The sequence below is a fragment of the Lycorma delicatula genome, chromosome 4, assembly GCF_047948215.1.
Source record: "Lycorma delicatula isolate Av1 chromosome 4, ASM4794821v1, whole genome shotgun sequence".
Classification (NCBI taxonomy): Eukaryota; Metazoa; Arthropoda; class Insecta; order Hemiptera; family Fulgoridae; genus Lycorma; species Lycorma delicatula.
In genome coordinates this window covers 9058360-9078492 of record NC_134458.1, presented here as the reverse complement: position 1 = coordinate 9078492, position 20133 = coordinate 9058360, and the positions used below count along the sequence as shown (strand labels likewise).

At 31.6% G+C, this 20133-nt stretch overlaps 1 protein-coding gene across 1 annotated transcript in view; it reads left to right on the top strand.

Annotated features, from left to right (window-relative positions):
• Rnf11 (Ring finger protein 11) overlaps window positions 1–20133 on the top strand; it is a 39010-nt gene that overhangs the window by 2275 nt on the left and 16602 nt on the right. Inside the window, exon 2 of the mRNA XM_075362268.1 lies at window positions 16101–16249. Coding sequence (XP_075218383.1) covers window positions 16101–16249 — 149 coding nt within the window. The remainder of the gene's footprint in view (window positions 1–16100; window positions 16250–20133) is intronic.

Below are 20133 nucleotides of genomic sequence, written 5' to 3'. Positions count from 1 at the left end.
TTTTATTTTATTGTAACTTGGTTAATTTCAATATCATTTACTATTAAAAAGTTATAAAAAGTGTTTATTATAAAAACAAATTTCAAACCAAACAATTAGAAAAAATTCAAAAATTACTAAATTATGCCACTCTACTAGGTAAAAGTTTGCATTTTTAGTGTGCTGTACCTACAGAATAAATGGTTTTTTGATAGGTATTTAATTATGTATTAGATTATAAAATTACAGTAAATGTTTGCCCATTCTAACTGATAAACAACATTCCACATCGAAACACAATTATGTTATGTAGAGCATGAAGTTTTTTTTTGTAGAGGCTTCGTAGAGGATTTTCTGCAAAAACCTGAGACTTGGGATTCATACACTTATTTTTGTTTAAAAGCCCCTAAATATTGTAATTTGTGTAAATCAGTCAGTTTTATTCAAACTGAAATTACTTAAAACAGACGCATGAAAAAATTTTAAGTTGGATTTCATATTCAGCTGAGATTATTATCTTTCTGAAGTGGTTCATTTTCTCAGTTTTATCTAGTTTCACACTTACATTAAATGATAATTATAATTTAATTTTTATTCCCATGCAGTTTTTTTAAGGCTGATTGATGCTGTGTCTAACTTAATTTAACTGTTTTAGAAGCTGGAGATAAATTCAAAGATTTACAAACATTATCTGCGATGGTTAAATTTTCTTTTCAAGCTGCCTTAGTGTTTAGTATGAAATGTACACCAATTTTGCTGTACTTTTTTCAGTACCGTATACTTTTTATTACAATTATGATTTACCCAGGATCAAGTCAACAGGAACTTATTTTGTGACCAAAAAAAAAGGTTTCTTGTAAACCATTTCTAATTGGTTTTTATGAATTTGTAATGAATCATAGTTTCTTCCAGAAATATGATGGTATTTAATGATAAATTTGATTTTATGATGTCAAATATAGGGTGTCCCCATAGTAACACAGGATTTAAATTTGCAAAATGAACCTTTACATACTTTGAAAGAGTTAACTTTCTGATTAAATATGGAAAATAATATGTGGCAAATGTCCTCCACGTTTCATATGACTCACTCATGCAACCTTTTGACTAAATTTGCAATCAATATTTTTCCACATTTGTGACTCAGTTGTTGCAATAACACAAATTTTGTCTTTAAGTTCAGGAATGGTCAGGATCACATGATCTTTGTGCCCAGTTGTGATCACTGTTGTGCGAAATCAACAGCCCTTGAAATTTCTGCTGTAACAACGCAATGGTTTTGCATGCTGTATGACATGTGGAACCATCCTGTTGGAAGAAAATCTCGTCAAAGTCCATGGCCTCCAAGATTACAAAAATGCTGTTATTATCTTGTGATGAAATATACCATTGACAGTTTCAGCACAACACTCTCCATTTTTTAATATATTTTCGCAATAGTTAGCCCTCCTGCATCATGTATTTCTCCCTCACAACTGCCTCATTACTAACCAGAATGTAATTACTAACACATGTGGTTCAGAGAGTGTTGCAAACTCAACAGGAAAAAATGACATGCAATTTAAATCCTGTGTTAATTTTAAGGCACACTTTAGTTTCTTTTTTTTAAAAATAACTCGAGATCTGATAATAATAGTTCACATTCACTTAAATCATTTGAAACACTCCTCATTTTGAAGAAAACACTATTTCTGTACTACAACTATCCAATAACATACTTTCACTCAGACAATGCAGCCTTACTAAGCTCTGAGGTAGGGAAGGTAAGTGTCAAGATGAGAGCAATATTTTCAGACATGAGCTTTGGGTGGCATGATGCTGCTTGAATAATTGTAGGTTGGATATGAAAGTCATTGTTAAACATAACAAGTTTATAACATAAAATGTTAAACATAAACTTGTTAAACAAGTATTGCTCATACCTAAGCAAATTATTTATATTAGCTAATGTTTAATCCTATCAAGCCTATCGGTGTGAATGTTATTTGTTGAAATCTATGTATATTTAAAAGTAGTATCCTGATTTGAAACAATTATTGTAATAATTACTTTTATAAAAGTTTAAATTTTATTGTTTATTAACCTTTTTTGAAAATATACTTAGTGAATTTTTTATATCTTAAAAATTTAAAAAACCTCTGAAATTTTTCATGTTAATTTATAAAAGTTATCACTAATGTTATGTAATAAATTAACAGTTAAATGGTCAAGTCATAGTTTCACATGAAAAAATGTTGATTTTGCCGGTAATGATAATATCAGCCCTTTGATAAATAAAAACAAATTAACCACTGAAGTTTATTATTAGAAATTTTGATATTTTTTTTACCACCATTAAGATAATTTTGAGATAGTTAATTTTCAGTACGAAAAGTAATCAAATATACCTCATCTGTTTACACTGACATTATTCCATTAATATTTATTTTACAGGTACATAGATAATATAGATTTAAATTGTACAAAATAAGTTCTTTATTATAGGTTATGAAAGGTTCAGCAATTGTGTGAATTGGCTTTTCAAATAGAAAGAATTTTAAGACTACTAAATGTCTTGCTTTCAAAATAATCCAACTTTTTATAATCAGCTTCTCCTTCAATGGAGTATCTGGTAGCTTTTTTGTTAGTTGGAACTGCCTTTAGAGTCATACTTGAGCAGTATGTAATTGAATAATATATTCAATCTATGTTATATTCGTTCATTTAATAAGTTACTGTTATCAAATTTAATATTATTTTAAATAATATTAAATTTGAATTAATTTTATATTATTCAGTTACATTGAGAACTTGGTTTGTTTCTTCTGTCTGCTATTTTTAAAATTTTTCATGTATGTGCACATATCCTGTTTCTGTGAGGTGATTTGCAAAATGTTCTTTTGCAAAATTGTTCTGCAAAATTTGCAAAATTGTTCTGTTCTTTGTAGCGTTCATATGTGTTACTTATATCTTAGGTGAATGTGTGTCTTACAAAGTATTTAGTTCAGTCATTGCCATTTAATTTCTATACTACAGTGGGTTTCTGTGTAAGTTGTATTCTGTTCTATTGATTTGCTGTTGATCTTAGGTAGTCTGTTGTTTTAATAACAATACAATAAACTTTCTTGAAAATTAGACATTTTTATGTGAGTTTTGGTTAATATGTGTTAGTATTATGTATTTTCTGTCACTTAATGGATTTTTGATTTTGTTTATCATGTTGTCTAAAACGTGGGTAGATAGCCATTGTCTACTGCCATTAGTTTATTGTCTTAAGTTCTTCTGTGTAGTTATCAGCATACAAAAGTGTGTGTGTTTCATAATATAACGTACAAGAAAAGTACATGTTTGTGTTACTTAGGCTGGTTAGGTGTGTTGTGGATAAATGTGTCAGTTGTAGCCAGTTTTCTATATATTTAAAAATGTTATTGTCTATCTTGATTAAAGAGAAATCAAGGAAATTAAGTGATTTATGTTGTTCTTAGTCTGCAGTAAAATGTAAATTGAGTGATAATTTTTTTTATGAATGTGAGGAATGTGTGACTGTCTTTTGTTTCTTTTATGTAGAAGTATGATGTCATCAACAATTCTTTGCTACAAGGAAACTTAATACAAAGGAACAAAAGTGATGTCTCACATCCTTCTATAAATTAATCCTCAATTTATATGTTAATGCTGATTGATCTCTACAAATCACTAAACTTCTTTGATCTTACCATATCCAAAATAAATAGTTTTAAAATATGTAGAAACACTGCAGTTTTGTACTTTTAGAAATTGTAAGACTGGTCTCATTAATAGTAGTGTTACTAGATATTAAAGTTAAGCTCTTGAAAGACCATCAAAAGCAGTTTTAGTATTAAGTAGTTTTAAAACATTACTATCAGTGTTCAACAAAAACGTTGAGGAATATGTTTTGTGTAGAATTGCTACAGGTCAAGTGAGATGGTACCTGAAAGGAGCCTCCACGTAGATTGCAATTATACACGCAAACAAATAGCAGTCGGGCGAACCCTGGGCAACATCAAGTGTTAACTCTTGATGGCGGATCCTTTCATCACCGAGTATAGAGAAAATGCAACCCAGTCCAATAAAAAGGCACTTTTCAGTGCCATTTTTGACGACCATCTCGGTTAATATTGAGGGAATTACAAAAGACAAGGAAGAGCTTCTTGCTCTTTTATGTAAAAATACTAATTGTGACATATTATGCGTACAAGAAACGTACAGGGACCTGATGAGAAATAGACCACAAATCCATGGAATGACACTGGCAGTTGAAGTACCAAGTTCGAAGTACGACAGTGCTATTTTTACCAGAGAAGACTTGACTCCAAAGTCAACCTCTTTTACCAACGATAACGGTATTGAAATACTCACAATTTAACTAACAAACTGCACTGTAACATCCGTTTACAAGCCACCAGGAAAGCCTTTCAGTTTCCTCCCACCTAAGAATTTTTTTCACAGAGAATTCAGCTGATATTAGGGGATTTTAACAGCCATAGTTTATCATGGGGATATACAGAAACAGACCTGAATGGACAATCAGTTGAGGAGTAGGCAGAGGAGAACCAGCTAAGTCTGGTCCACGATCCGAAACTCCCAAATTCTTTTTATAGTAAAATATGGCGAAGAGGGTATAACCCTGATCTGTGTTTTGCTAGCGCATGTGTTTGGGGGAGCTGTGCCAAGGAGGTATATGACCATATCCCGAGATCGCAGCACAGACCTGTTGGAATAAGCGTCTACTCAGCCATTAAAACTACTGAAATTCCATTCAAAAGGAGATTTAACTTTAAAAAAGTGGACTGGGAGCAATATTCCTCTGAATTGGATATAGCTGTTACTGATCTTGAGCCGACACCTCAAAATTATGAAACCTTTGTTAACATCTTAAGGGAAATTTCCCGTAAGCATATTCCAAGAGGACGTAGAAAGCACTACATACCTGATTTATCAAAGGACAGCCAGCATGTACTGACCAGATACAAGCAGCTTTTTGATCAGGACCCTTTCAGCGAGGAAACAATCGCATGTGGAGAAACCCTGATCCAGTCGATAGGTAAAGAGAGACAAAGAAAGTGGATAGACACCCTGGAAAGGATGGATATGACACATAGTAGTAAAGTGGCTTGGAACTTGATGAAGAAGCTCAGTGGGGATAGGAAAGTTTTAACTCAGTCTAGCCAGATAACCTCCAGCCAAATAGCACATCAACTTCTGAATGGGAAGACCCAACATGCAAATTTTAAGCGGTAAAATAGTACCATAATACCAGCAACTAGTAGCATGTTCAACACTCCTTTCAGAATGCAAGAACTGGAGAAATGTGTGAGTGGATTGAAGGTTGGGAAGGCCGCAGGAGAGGATGATATATGTACAGAGCAAATAAAACATTTCGGAGACATAACCAGGAGCTGGGTCCTTAAACTCTTTAACAACTGTGCTATTAAATACACTATTCCGAAACTATGGAGGAAATCCAAGGTGGTCGCACTTCTCAAGCCAGGCAAAGCTCCTAAAGAATCCAGCAGTTACAGACCTATATCACTTCTCAGTCACATGTACAAGCTTTACGAGAGAATGATTCTAGAACGCATTCAACTGGTTATTGAACAAATACTTATTCCTCAACAAGCTGGGTTTTGACCGGGCAAAAACGGTACAGGTCAAGTTTTAAAGCTGACAGAGCACATTGAACAGGGCTTTCAGGAGAAACTCATCACAAGCGTTGCACACATCAACTTATCGGCGGCTTACGATACAGTAAACCACAGACTGCTTCTACAAAAAATACTTATATCAACAGGGTATCACCAAGTAGCTAAAATAGTGGAATCATTACTACAGAACAGGCGTTTTTATGTTAGCTTTGAAGGAAACAAAAGTCGCTAGAGAAACCAGAGGAATGGACTGCCCCAGGACGGTGTGCTATCACCCTTACTTTTCAACCTGTATACCAACGATCAACCTATCTTCCCCGAGGCTGAGCATTTTCTGTATGTGGACGACCTTGCCTTGGCTGTTCAAGACCGAACTTATCCAGAAGTTGAGAAGAGACTTACCGCAGCCCTAATTGGTTTAACTGAGTATTATAAAACAAACTCCTTAAAACCAAATCCAGCGAAAATAATTGTATGCGCCTACCATCTGAAAACCAGGAAAGCAAAAAGATGATTGAATGTTACATGGAACGATCAGCAGCTGGAACACTCAGAAGCACCAAAGTACCTTGGAGTTATATTAGACAAATCACTTACGTATAGGGCTCACTGTCAAAACACAATGTTGAAAGTAAATACGAGGAACAATCTCCTGAGGAAACTCCGAAGCAGTAAATGTGGTGCTAAGCCAACCGTCCTGTCGATGACAGCTAGAGCTTTGTGCTATTCAACAGGCAAATATGCATGTCCTGTGTGAAACAGATCAACACACACCAAAAAGGTTGATATAGTGCTGAACGACATCTGTTGTTTAATAATAGGATGTATGAAACCCACTCCTATTGAAAAGTTGCACTGAGCGACGGGCATGGAGGAACCTGGAATACGTCGAGCTGAAGTCGAATACATTGAACGGTTCAGACAATCTTTCGATACACGACATACAATGTACCAGATGGAGCGACCATCCCCTCCGAGACTGAAATCGAGAAAGAAATTAATCAAAAATTAATTTAAATGTCAGGAAAAGATTTTTGAAAGTATATGTTTGGAGCGTCGCTTTATATGAATGTGAAACTTGGACGATCGGAGTACCTGAGAAGAAAAAATTAGAAGCTTTTGAAATGTGGTGCTATAGAAGAATGTTAAAAAACAGATTGGTGGATAAAGTGACAAATGAAGAGGTGTTGCGGCAAATAGATGAAGAAAGAAGCGTTTGGAAAAATATAGCTAAAAGAAGAAACAGACTTATAGGCCACATATTAAGGCATCCTGGAATAGTTGCTTTAATATTGGAGGTACAGGTAGAAGGAAAAAATTGTGTAGGCAGGCAACGTTTGGAATATGTAAAACAAATTGTTAGGGATGTAGGATGTAGGGGGAATACCGAAATGAAACGACTAGCACTAGATAGGGAATCTTGGAGAGCTGCATCAAACCAGTCAAATGACTGAAGACAAAAAAAAATTAATATTAAGAATATTTGGTATTTCTTTTAGGTTAATTCATGTTATTTATGTCTGTGATATATATTTTTATTTACTTAGATCAGTAATTTTATTGTAAATATTTATGTTAAAGAGGCTAATTACAAAATCTCTTATCAAAATAAGTGAATAATGCTCTGAAAAATTACCTGTTAATAAAGATAAAGATTAAGTATTTTTACCATAAATACTAGAAAATGTCTGGGTCATTCTGTGTTAAATCAAGGTCTACAACCTAGCCAACTGGGATTTTCTTGAAATTTGGTATGAATTAACTGTTGATAGAGTTATGAGAAAATACTGAATTTCAGATCTCCATCATAAACCATTTCATATTTAGAGCCCTTCAAATTTCCTGGAAAATGGCAAATTTTGACTTGCTGCAGTAGTGTTAGGTCAACATAACTTTGTTATTTATTAAGGAAGAATGATAAATTTGGTCTCATTTTAAAGCTTATTTTAATTAATGGTCTTTCATATGATGTACAACAAGCCCATGTATACATAAAGTTTGATTTCAAGGTCACCACTTTTGACCTTGAATTTCTGAAAAAATAGGTCTTAAATTTTTAATTAAAAATATGTGTTATTTGTCATTATATTATGAAGCAGTTGAGAAAACTTGAACTGGGACTGCTGTGGGATAAGGAGATAAAAAATAAAATGTGTATCAATATGTCAGCAAAGTTTGCCGTTTTAAAAATTTCTAAATAGTTTTATAACAAGACTGCAATGAATATTAAGTCAAAATGAGGTTGAAAATCATTACATTTTATGTTTAAAAGTGAAATTAAGTTAATAATTTTAAGTGAAACCATAATCTCATACATTTTTAAATAATCTAAAAGACTCAACTGTAAAATATAATTCTCAAGAGTTACTTCTAATACAAGAAGCTACAATAATATAAATAATAATTGTACAACGAATAATTAAAATATAATAATGCACGTTTAAATAATTACAGTTATGGTGTTTATGATTTGGACATTTTTATAGTCTTAAAATCTTACACAATATAGAAAAAATAAGGCAAATCAATAAATCTTCAAATTAAAGGTTTATACATTCTTAAATCAACTGTTTCATTCCAGTAGTAGTAGTAGTGCAAACTTTGTTTATATTTTTCATTTTCATAAATAATTTTTGTTTTAAGATATCCTTTCCTGACTGGTAAAAAAGCATGCAACTTTTGAGTACCTGGGATCGCCACTGCTTTTGCTAAATGAGGTGCTAAATAAATACTTTTCTTCTTTCTGATATTCATTTGAAACGAATATCATATGATTGGGCCAATCATAAAGCTAAGTGACTGTTGTTATTTGATCTTGGTATGGGTGTTGTAAACTTGCTTTTGATGTTAATCTTTTAAGAGTACCGCCAAGACCATCACATACACCTATCCCATGTGATATGGCAAAGAAGTGCCATTCCACTTCGGCACTGAAGTCATCCTTATGATAAAATTTTAACGTTAAATTCATGAAATTTTTACAATTTTTATATTGTGCTGCTGAGCCATCTGAGAAGTAAATTAGTTTATTCACAACATTATACTTTTCTTTTAAAAGCTGGATTAGTGTTTTCTAAAAAAGGTGAACTGATATTGTGTCATGCTTAAAGCAGTCAGACATAACAACTAAATCATCATTTAAAGTCTCTGCATATTCTTGGCTTTTAAGATAAATAGTGAAAGGATGAATTGTAGTCTGTTTATTGTTCCAGTGAAACCCTTGGACTTCTTCATCTTGTAACACAAATGAATAGTTTTCAGCAAAGTCACATAATGTGATAAAGATTCAGGGTTCCAGTTTTTAAATTTTTTAAGAAGTTTGACTGCTGAGAAGCAACAAATGAATGGTGAACAAGAAATGATAATTTTTCAATAAAATCTCTGTTCTCTACTGTTTCTAAACTTTAACGATCAGTTGATATCCATTGCTTAGAAATTATTTTGTTCACAGAATTTTCAACAAATATTGAAACTAAAATGTTTTAAAATTGTCAGAGTCTGGACAATTCATACACTCACCAAGATAAATTTCTTGAGGTGAATTACAAATAAGTTATGCTGCTCAGTGTGTATAAGAAGTGAAATGATTGCTGCACGCTTTTGTTAAATAATTTAATTTACATCCTTCAAACATTAATTTCATGTTCTGATGGTTAACACACACACATACACTATGAGTTCCACTGCCACCTGCAAAAACATAATTTTTAGGATGTAAAGCAGCAAAGGTAGAAAACCTCATTTTAATATCTGTATGAGTTTCTTTAAACTGTTGATGTATCTCTTTCAGATAAGCCAGTTCTAGTTTTTTTTAAATTTTAATATTATTTCCACAAGGTGATTTGATTGTGACAGTCTTTTTTGTCTGGCATTACACGACTTGCATCATCTGATTTATGAAACACCCAAGTATATCCAACTATGTTTTGATCCAGGCACTTTCCAGGTTTAAGGTTCGATGATGACATAATCCCTTGTTCTTTAACTAGTTGTTTTACCTGTCGTATCATGTAATTGGTAGTTCCTGGGAATTCATCTTGCACTTTTGATGCTTCAACTTCATGATAGAAGAGTAAGAATTTATATATTTTAAGACTATCCATTGTACAATTAAATTTTTCTTTCAACTGAACCAATTTTTCTTTCATCTCTACCAGGTTCAACTTGAGATGAAGTCTCAGAGTTTTTACTAGCTACATTGAATATTTTTCCTTCACTGTTGACCCAATTTTTACAGTCTTTTTGACAGGATATGTTTTCTCTTGCAATCTTTTAGATTTTATGGGCGATTCCCCAATACTCACTAGACTCTCATTGAGCCTGTTTAACGCATAATTCGTTTTATCATAAAGGGGTTCTTCACCCTCATCTGCTTCTTCTTCTGAAGCTTTATTACTAATTGAGGCAAGTTTTTTCCAACACTTAATACAGATCTTCCAATCACTTTCTAAACTTGGATTTTTTTTGTCATCCATGGTAAGATTCTTCTTAAATTTTTAGTAACATTATTATGACCTACTTCTTGAAATGGATTACTACATTTATTATTATAAAAGTTGCCGTACTTCAAAAGATACCTAGCTTTAAAAAAAAAAACTGTAAGTAACTATACCATTTACCAATAAATAAACAAACACTGCATACATTGACTTCAGGCCAGGCATATTTATTCAGTGATCATGCTTTCTTACATCATGTTATTCCACAAATAAATTATTTAAATAATTAAAATATTTTAGGTCATATTTAATATTGTTTACACAAAAACAGTGAATGCAGACTATTACTAAACTGAATAGTAAGCTTCAATACATTTCGTCTTTCAATTTGTATTAATTACACTGAGTTGAAACATACTATTTCTTATTACTAGACAAAAAAAATGAGCAACATATTACCTCATTATTTTTAGTTTTGTTTTGCAGGTTCAGCCAACAAAAATTTAAGTATTAACCATCTCAAAATGCAAAAAAAAAGATTTGTTTTTTTTTAAATATTGATACACATTGTTTTTTTCTCTAGATCACAATGCAGTCCCAGTTTCAAATTTGCACAGCTATTTTATAATACAATGATGAATAAAATATATTTTTCATAAAAAAATTGAAGACCTTTTTTCTGAAAGTCAAGGTCAAAAGTCAAAGGCAGCCTTTTTCATATTTCAAGGCACCTTGAAATATACTTATGTAAACATAGATTTGTTTATATCATATGAAAGAGCATCAAATAAGCTTTAAAATGAGACCAAGTTTATTATTCTTCCTTAATAAATAACAAGGTTATGTTGACCTAACACTACTGTCGCAAGTCAAAATTTGCCATTTTCCAGCAAATTGAAGGGCTCTAAAAATGAAATGGTTTATAATAGATATCTAAAATTCAGTATTTTCTCATAACTCTATCAACAGTTAATTCATACCAAATTTCATGAAAATCCCAGTCAGTCAGGTTGTGAATGACTATCCACCTGCTTGATTTGACTCTGAATGATCCTTCTCCCTCTAAGTTAAGAGTCAGATTTATTTTTACAGTACCTAAGAGATGAACCCACCGGGTTGGTCTAGTGGTTAACGCGTCTTCCCAAATCAGCTGATTTGGAAGTCGAAAGTTACAGCGTTCAAGTCCTAGTAAAGCCAGATATTTTTACATGGATTTGAATACTAGATCGTGGATACCGGTGTTCTTTGGTGGTTGGGTTTCAATTAACCACACATCTCAGGAATGGTCGAACTGAGAATGTACAAGACTAACACTTCATTTACACTCATACATATTATCCTCATTCATCCTCTGAAGAATTATCTAAACGGTAGTTACCGGAGGCTAAACAGGAAAAAGAAGAAGTACCTAAGAGATGAGGCTCCATATGATGCGTTGGTTCACTTTTGTGGCCTTTTCAAAAAAAATAATCCATAATATAGAAATAACTACTTGTGATTATTTATCTGTTAAAATAGATGAGGCCATTTTCAATTCTGCAGAATTGCCTTTTATATTTATAAACATATATATTACCATATATATTTTATTCCTAGTAGATCAGTAGGTATCTTATTCCCTCCCAAAGTTCAAACTATAAACTAATCCTAGATTTCAAAATTCAATTTGAATTTTGCCCTGTAAGGAATCCCCTATTTCATATATTCATTCTGCCTTGTATGTACTTTTTGTTGGTATTTTTTCTACTATAGAGTTTTCAATAATTAAGTGCTACTCCTTTCACTTGTATAAATTTATCACTTTTCTGCCACGCTTGAATGTGTCTTTCTAAAGTATTAGAGGTGGCAGCGACCATTACCTTTTTTTCTCCTATACTTTTACTTGATGTTTGAGTCGCCAGTCAGTGATTGTTATTTTTCAGTACAGGATCAAATAATATGTTACACTTTTATAAAGTACTTTGTTTAGAAGGAAATCAGTTTACTTTCTATTTGTTATATTTATAAGTTATGTATTCATATTATAAAAATGCTCTTCCAAAAGTATTTTTCTCAATATTGTTCAAATAGAACACTTTCTTAAATTATCTTAATAACAGTTATTTATTAAAAGTTGAAATCATTAAATACCGTCCTATTGGGGTGTTTGTTCTAGAGAAAATTTTATTGAACAGTTTTAATTATTTTATTTTATAATCTTTCAAAATAATTTCAATTACACATTCACTTCTCCATCCTTTGAAAGCAGTCTTCAAAGAAACCCTGCCATGTTTTGTCAGAGATCTGGGCACACTTATCATCTGAAGCCCTTAGGAGGTCATCATTACTCATAAAATTCCTCCCTTTTAGTCTGTTTTTCACCTGGGGGAACAGCGTGAAGTCACATGGAGTAAGGTCAGGACTGCAGGGGTGCACTGGAGCGTTGTTATGGTGAAGAAGCCGTACGTCCATCCTTGAGTTTGGGCATAGCTTCTTGAGAGCTTCAACAACTTTAGACAGGCATTACCGCTTCTCTGTTACTGTCTTCAGAGTTTCTGACACAACTCAATCTAAAACTCCTCTCACACTAAAAAATAAAACCACCATTTTCTTCTTTACTGATCCAGATTTTTGAATAGCCACAGGACTCTCCTCATCTTTGAACACTTTGTTCGATATGTGATAATAGAACAGCCAGGTTTCATCAGCTGTCACAATACTGTTCATATAGGGGGATTCCCCATTTCCAAACTTTTTCAGCATTTCATGGCACCATGAAACAAGATGTGACATCTTATCATCTGTCAAGTTATACAGCCCCTAAAGGGAACAAAGCTTTTTAACTAGAAGGTGATCTTGGAGAATAGCACCAACTGCTGGTGCATTAATGGCCAAGGAACCTCTATTTGGTGGTAGGAAGGAACCTCTAGTTTTATGTTGCAACAATGTTTTCTCAGTTATGACAAATACAGTCAACCTGACCTGGGAGTGTCCTCATGTCCAAAATTTCCTCTTTCAAACTCTTGATGCTATCTAAATATTGTTTTACAATGAGGACAGTCTTTTCCCATAAACATTGATCAATACTTAACCCATGTGCAAAATTGTTCAGTATTCACGTTTTGACCACAACATCATTGCCTCTTTTCATTAACACAGCTAAAAAGTAAATGACACTGAAACTGTGACTAGAACAGCTACAATGCTAGTTGGGACTTGTCTAAACACATGCTAACTTGTAACTGCTTGTGATCCGTTCCATCATATTGCAAAACTTTCCTAGTTCCCTTCGTACTATAATGGATATTTTGACATAGAAAAACTTCTCACAGCACTTAACTATTGAGTCTTGAGTCTATAAAAAGTGTATTTTACATTGGCAAAACTTCATTATTGCATGACCATTTTGTTCAAAATAGATCATTTTTCTTTCCTTCAATTTTTAAAAATAAAAATTTATTTGAAAAAAAACATAAGTTAGTGGGATTTTACAAAACTTTTTAAAAAAATGTTATGATTCTCAATGTCATTTGTATTTTAATTTCATGCCGTTTTTTCTAAGCTATGAGAATTTCTGATGTGGGTACAAAATTTTATATTTACTGGTGTTGTAATATTGCCTTCTATCAATGTCAACTGAATGTAGATTTTAAGTTCCTGTTGATAAATTTCTTTTTGAATAAACTAGATGAAATCTTCATTAGTTACCTAATGAACCTTATGTACCTTGTATTTTAGTTAAGTATTTTTGTTACCCAACTTGAATTATGTGGTATAAGTATTAAATATTTTCTTTGTTCTGTTTTTCTCATGTTAATCTTTAAATTTTAATTACAAGTTATTGCATTTTTATCAGTAAATGTTTTTGTTTGTATATTTTGAAATATTTTTTATGCTAACTTATTTAAATCAAATTGATGACTAAAGATTAGAAATACACCAAAGGGAACTTATTCATTCAAGATATTTTTCTTCAAGCTTCAATTTTCCATCAGATTACTGATGTAATCTGTGACAATATATCTGTTCTCTAGTGCCTATGTAGCATAATTTTTCCCCTGTAAACTGTAACGGTAAAAAAAACTTCTTGTTTTGTAGGTTTTGTTTCACTATTAATCTTCATTTCATTTAGTGTGCTAGTACACATTTCATTAAATTATTACATTTCAGTATTGAACATTTTGTTACACTTTTTAAAATAAATTATTGTGAAAAATACATCCTTTAAAAAATAACTATGGGAAGAAAGCTACACTTTAGAAAAGTTTAAAGAAGGCTTATAAAAAATAGCTTATCAGAATTATAGGATTAGTCTGTTTTATCTGTTGAAAATTTTGTAGAACCTTTAATTTTTAATGAAAAACCAAAACATATTTATTTTAATTCATTTTTAAGACTCATGTCATATATAATGCTTTGCTTTTTTGGCCATCTTCAGCAACTGGAACTGCTTTTTTCAGTGTTGTCAGCTGATTGTAATATTGGCTGTTTTATTAGTTACAAAAAGACACATATTTTGGATATAGTAAGAAAAAAGTATTTGAATTATATGTGTTGATTTAGTAAACTGTATCTTACTATATTTCATAATGTTCAAATGTGTTAAGATGTGTTAATTTTCTAGGATGTAAAATTCAGTTGGTGGATTTATGATTTGCTTCTATGAGTGGGTTGGAAAACTGTTACACTATGACATGTATTGATTTTATTTGTTCATTTTATCTTTGTAGCTGTTTGTCCAATATAGCCTTTGTGCCACCATAGTAGTTTTGTTTTTATATGTAGGAATATTGAGTTTGTTTGGTGATTGTGTTTTATGTGTAATGGTTTTATTTTTTGTTGTGAAGATTTTATTGATCTGCTTTTTTAAATCTTTTGGGATATTTTCACTGTTTTTAGTTATGTATGTTGGTGTATTTTTATTTGGTTAGTTTTATTTATTTTATGCATGAATGAATAAATGAGTATTGTCATATTCATTTATTTGTGCTTCATATTTCATATCGGTAAATTCTACATGATCTTAAGTGAGATGGGTGCATTGAATAGCCTGTGGAACTTGCAAAACCTGAGAGTTTATGGGAGGTTGGTTGTTTTGAGATGCGAAGAAGTATCATTTTTGACTTTTTTGTATATTTTGAAAGAGTGCTTTTTTATTATTAGTTTCTTTTTGTGTTGACAAAATCAAAAAATGTATTTACTCATATGTTGTTTATGTTTCCCTGTAAGATTTGATATATTATAATTTGTTTATATGTGATAATGTCTGTTTACTATTAGACTTGATAAATAATTGTGATGAACGTACTTGTTTATTAGTTTGTGTATTTGTTTTACGTCTTGTTTAAAAATTTATGCTAATGCTGTGATATATATATATATATATAGAGTATGTTGATATTTTTTTTATCTTGTTTTTGAGGTGGTGTTATTTGCATATATATTAGACTTTATGTTTAAGTAATTCCTGATACTCTTGTCTATATAATGAACAAGTTTGTGGGTTAGAGCATTTGGATAATTCACTACAGGGGATATAGGAATCTTGAGTTTTTTTTACTATAGGGTTTCTGGAATAGACACTTAAGGAAATATCTTACGTTTAGTGTGTTTGTATTTCGTGATGATATTTTTAATTATATTTTATTCTTTAATATACAAAAGTATAATTACACTGTTAACTTTTAATAGCAGTGGAGGTACATTTTAGATCTCTATCTTGATTGCGGTTTAAGCTGTTAGCATTTCCATATTATTAGATATTTAATTTTTTATTATTTATTTGTTTTGGATGCTGTATTCAATGAAAATAAAACAAATCATGAACCCTTCTTTTTAGGCTTTTCTGATTTTTGAACAGTGATTCCAAGTAATTTTGATTTTTTGTAAATTTATTAGTATTTATAAAAGTTTATTTTTGAGTAAATTATATCAAAGATTGTGCTGTAGTGTTGATCATAGGTTGTAATTGCGTTACAGCCTTGAAGAGGCAAGGTTTGTAATTGCATTAAAAATTTATATTAACAGATTCTAAGAATAATTTTTTTCTTAATTTCAGGAATCACTTCCAGTTTATTATCCATCTCCAAACATCAGCCGACCAGTTACACAATTGACCGAAGAAGAACAGGTTAAAATTGCAAAACGGCTTGGACTGATACAGCACCTTCCAACTGGAACTTATGATGGATGTAAAAAAAATCGAGAGTATGTTTACAATATTACCTGCTAGTCTATTTGAAATTCCCTGTTACTGTCCAGCTAGTGTATATGACTTGACCTAAATCTCAGCTTTAGTGGGAGAGCTTAACTGCATGTGCTACATGCTCCATTTTTGGAGGTGGCATAGCATATATACTCTGAAACTCCTGCTTGTTGATAAGTTCATAATCTTATCTATTTTTCATCTTTCTGTTATAATTTTGTTTAGATATACAATAATTAATAATAATGAAAAAAAAATTAAGTTGTAGCATCTAACGTTTTACACTGATCCTTATGGAAGAAACCCTTGTTTAATCCAGTTTTAGTTTATTCTTTTATGAACATTGCACTATTCAAAGACATTGCACTATTGTACACTTCAAAGTATAAAAAGTAGTAAAATCGCATGTAAATTTATGTCATACTTTAAATGCATTAGACTGTACCATTGTTTTCACAGATATATGATCAAAAATTAAGATTTTACACAAATACACAGAAAAGAATTTTGTAACGATAACTATCAACCAATTTCTCTAATTTTAGACAGTAAACTTATTGAAAAGTACAAAATTAAATACCTAGTTGAATATCTAGAAAAAAGTTCCATTTATTATCTTTTATCAGTAGTTTTCAACAGCAAAGGCACAGAGGGTGCATTTATTGATTTCAACAACAATTTGTATATAATATACTTTATAAATCGCCAATAATTTTTCTACATGTATCAAAAGTGTTTGGTACCATTGTCAGTGATTGCTTTTGAAAATGATTTATGACTGTGGTATACATTTGATGGTAAATAAATGGCTTATTGGTTACTTTAAAAATTGACAAGTAAAAATAGGTAGTCATATTAATACACAGTCTGCTGTACTATTGTACAGTATTAAGTCGAGTGTTATTTAATATTTTTTTAATTTGAATATTAATGGAAAAATTAGATCTTTTACAGTTACATTTTTATCCAAGTAAAACTTGGATAAACCTTTTTAAGAAACCTGAAATCTGCATCAGTTATTAAATTGTAGCATTATAATAATAAATAACCCTTAATATTGGGTCATTCCATGTCAAGTGACCTAAATTTAATATTTACATGAGAAACAGCTGTTCTTTTACCTAGGTCAACATTTGCCACAAAACAATTTATGTCATTGGATACTCTTCTAATGCATACTTGCCTTTCATTCAGTGGCACAAAGTGATGATTTTCTTCTGTTCCTGATATTGTGCAGCCATTTTTGAATCTATTTTCTTGCTCAGTTTTTAGTGCTTCAATTTCTTCTTTTTTCGGTTAAATTCTTCATTTTGAAAAAATCTACTACTCTTTCTTTACAGCATCTGGAATCTTCTTGCCACATTTTTTTTTTTTTTTTTTTGGCAGTGCCAGTACATTTTCTGCCTTTAAGTTTCTAGCTGCTTTTACCATCCTTTCTGAAACACCAAATTCATGCATTACCTCTTTTACAGTCCAGCTTTGAGGTATTAATGTCAAAATCTGCAATCTTTCAGACTGCCTTGACAGCTGCAACTTCTTTCAATTCTTTAATCAGCGGCTTATAGTCTAAACATTCAGGACATGCCTTGCTTGTACTAGGTGTTTGAAAATCATTTGGGTCAAAGCCTCTAGCAGCAGCAATGTTTTGCACAATTGCCTCTTGAGTTTCACTTAATTTTTATTTTGTATAACCTTTGGCATCCCTTGTTGATACTCTGAAATTTTATAGGGGAGACCCAAATAGCAGTTAGACTTGTATTGAGTGATTCTGCTCGATATGCTAACTTAGGTTCATCTTCCGACTGGATGAAGTTGACTGAGGCTGTACTGCTTTCTTCGCTGGAAACTGTTTTTAATGTGTTGGACAAATCTTCAGACCAGGTTTGACATTGCTTTTTGTCACAGCTTTCAATTGATCTGCTGTTTCCACATTAACAACCCATAAGCCCTTTTTCACAGAATGGTTCTTTACACAAAAGGATTACAACAGGATTTCTGTAGAAAGATACTTTTCAAAAATATTGCTTTGTGATGAAAGCATATTTGGGCATTTTAAGAAAGACATAATTCACTTCTTTGGTTAAGTAATTCTCATTGTTCAAGTGAAAGTTTTTGATTTGTTTGAAACCTTGTTGAGGTGTATATGTTTTCAGATGACATGCAGAATTATCTGCAAAACTAATGCTAGATGGTATTGAAACATTACCTTCGATATCCATGAAACTAAAATTCAATTTTAACTTCCAATTGCCTTTGCTTTCACTATGTGATATATAAAAGTACTGAATATTTCCACCTGAAACAATTGAACAATCACAGATGGTGAAAACTGTTGTCAGGAATTTTGGTACAGGACAGAAGAAACTTAAACAACCAGATAAACATTTCTAAAAGGTCAGACGGCTTAAAATATTTTTATTTACAGAAACACATTTAACAACTAGTAATGACAACAGGCTTTACATCATTTTAAAAATCTACACATTCGAAAAATCCTGTACATTCTTCAAACAAACGTGCGCTTCAGAATCATGGTCAAAGCATGTTTTTAAACTTCATTGTTATCTTTAAACTTGTTTACCTCAAAAATAAAAACAATATTTCCTGATCAAACAAAGTGAGCTCTTTTCAATGGTGCCAAGAAAAACCAAATTCAAATGATCCCTTTTGAGATATGGCCTTTTGAAAATGAGCCAAAATTGACTAATAAAGTTTTTGAATAGACTTTGAGACAACTTTGTTATTATTTGAGCAATCAAGATGCCACTTGCATAGCTTGATGACATGCTGACAGGCTGCAAATATCTGAAGAATCAGCTTCAGAAAGTTATTCTTTCAGTAGATACAGGCTGATAAATTTTAGTCCAAATTTGTTACAAGATTTTTGACCCACTTTGATAGCACATTATGATAAATCTTCCATAAATTGAGCTATTGTTCTGCAATTAAGCTGTTATACCCAAAACGTTGAACAGGGTCACTAAGTTTCAGTATGAGAGGTCCCTTAGATCATTAGCAATGATAAAACAAACTTGACGATTTAGTCATTCAATTCTTGATGTCAAAAAATAGCCTTTCCAAAAATATAGCTTGTGGCCCAACCATACTACTTATAGAGCTGTAATTTGGCAAGGCTTCATGTAAGACCTGTAAGTACATCCTGTAAAAATTTCATCAAAATTAGAGAGGGTCAAGTGGGGACCTTAAAGCCACTTGTAATTAAAATACAGAAAACTAACCCAAGGAAGTCATACACATGTCCTTATCAGCCTCCCTTTCACCAGTTTGGTATTCTTGAGATAACAACTACAAAAAAAAGTCTCTACATTTTAAAATATGTATAGAAAATCTGCCATCATAACTGTCGATTTGATTATTATCCTGAGAAGGAAGAAATAGGTTTAAAAATTGGAACTAAAAGGAATACCATTTTAGCACTAGAATTTTTAATATATTACCATTGAATATATAAAATTTATTTTATGTAGTTGAACCTAGTTTTCATAAATCTAAATTGCAGCTGTTTAGATTCTTAAGGATTAATTACTCAATGGAACATATTGTTCAACAGTGCATGTACTATTGACTGTATATGTTATGTTTTTCATACAATATTAGTAACATATGTTAAATTACTTTCTGGTTAGGTTTTAATGGAAAAAAGAGTTCTTAATTTAATTTGCCGATCTCCGTGGCAGAACAGTAGCATATCAACTTTTCACCTGGAGGTCCGGGTTCAAATCCTGATCAGACATGGCATTTTTCATACCCTACAAAATTTTGTTTCCACATTCCCAAGAACAAGCCTCAGGCTTATGTGTGGATTTAATTGATTGGGCCAAAAAAAAAAATTAATTACAGCTTTTAAAATAATCATTTATTCTTA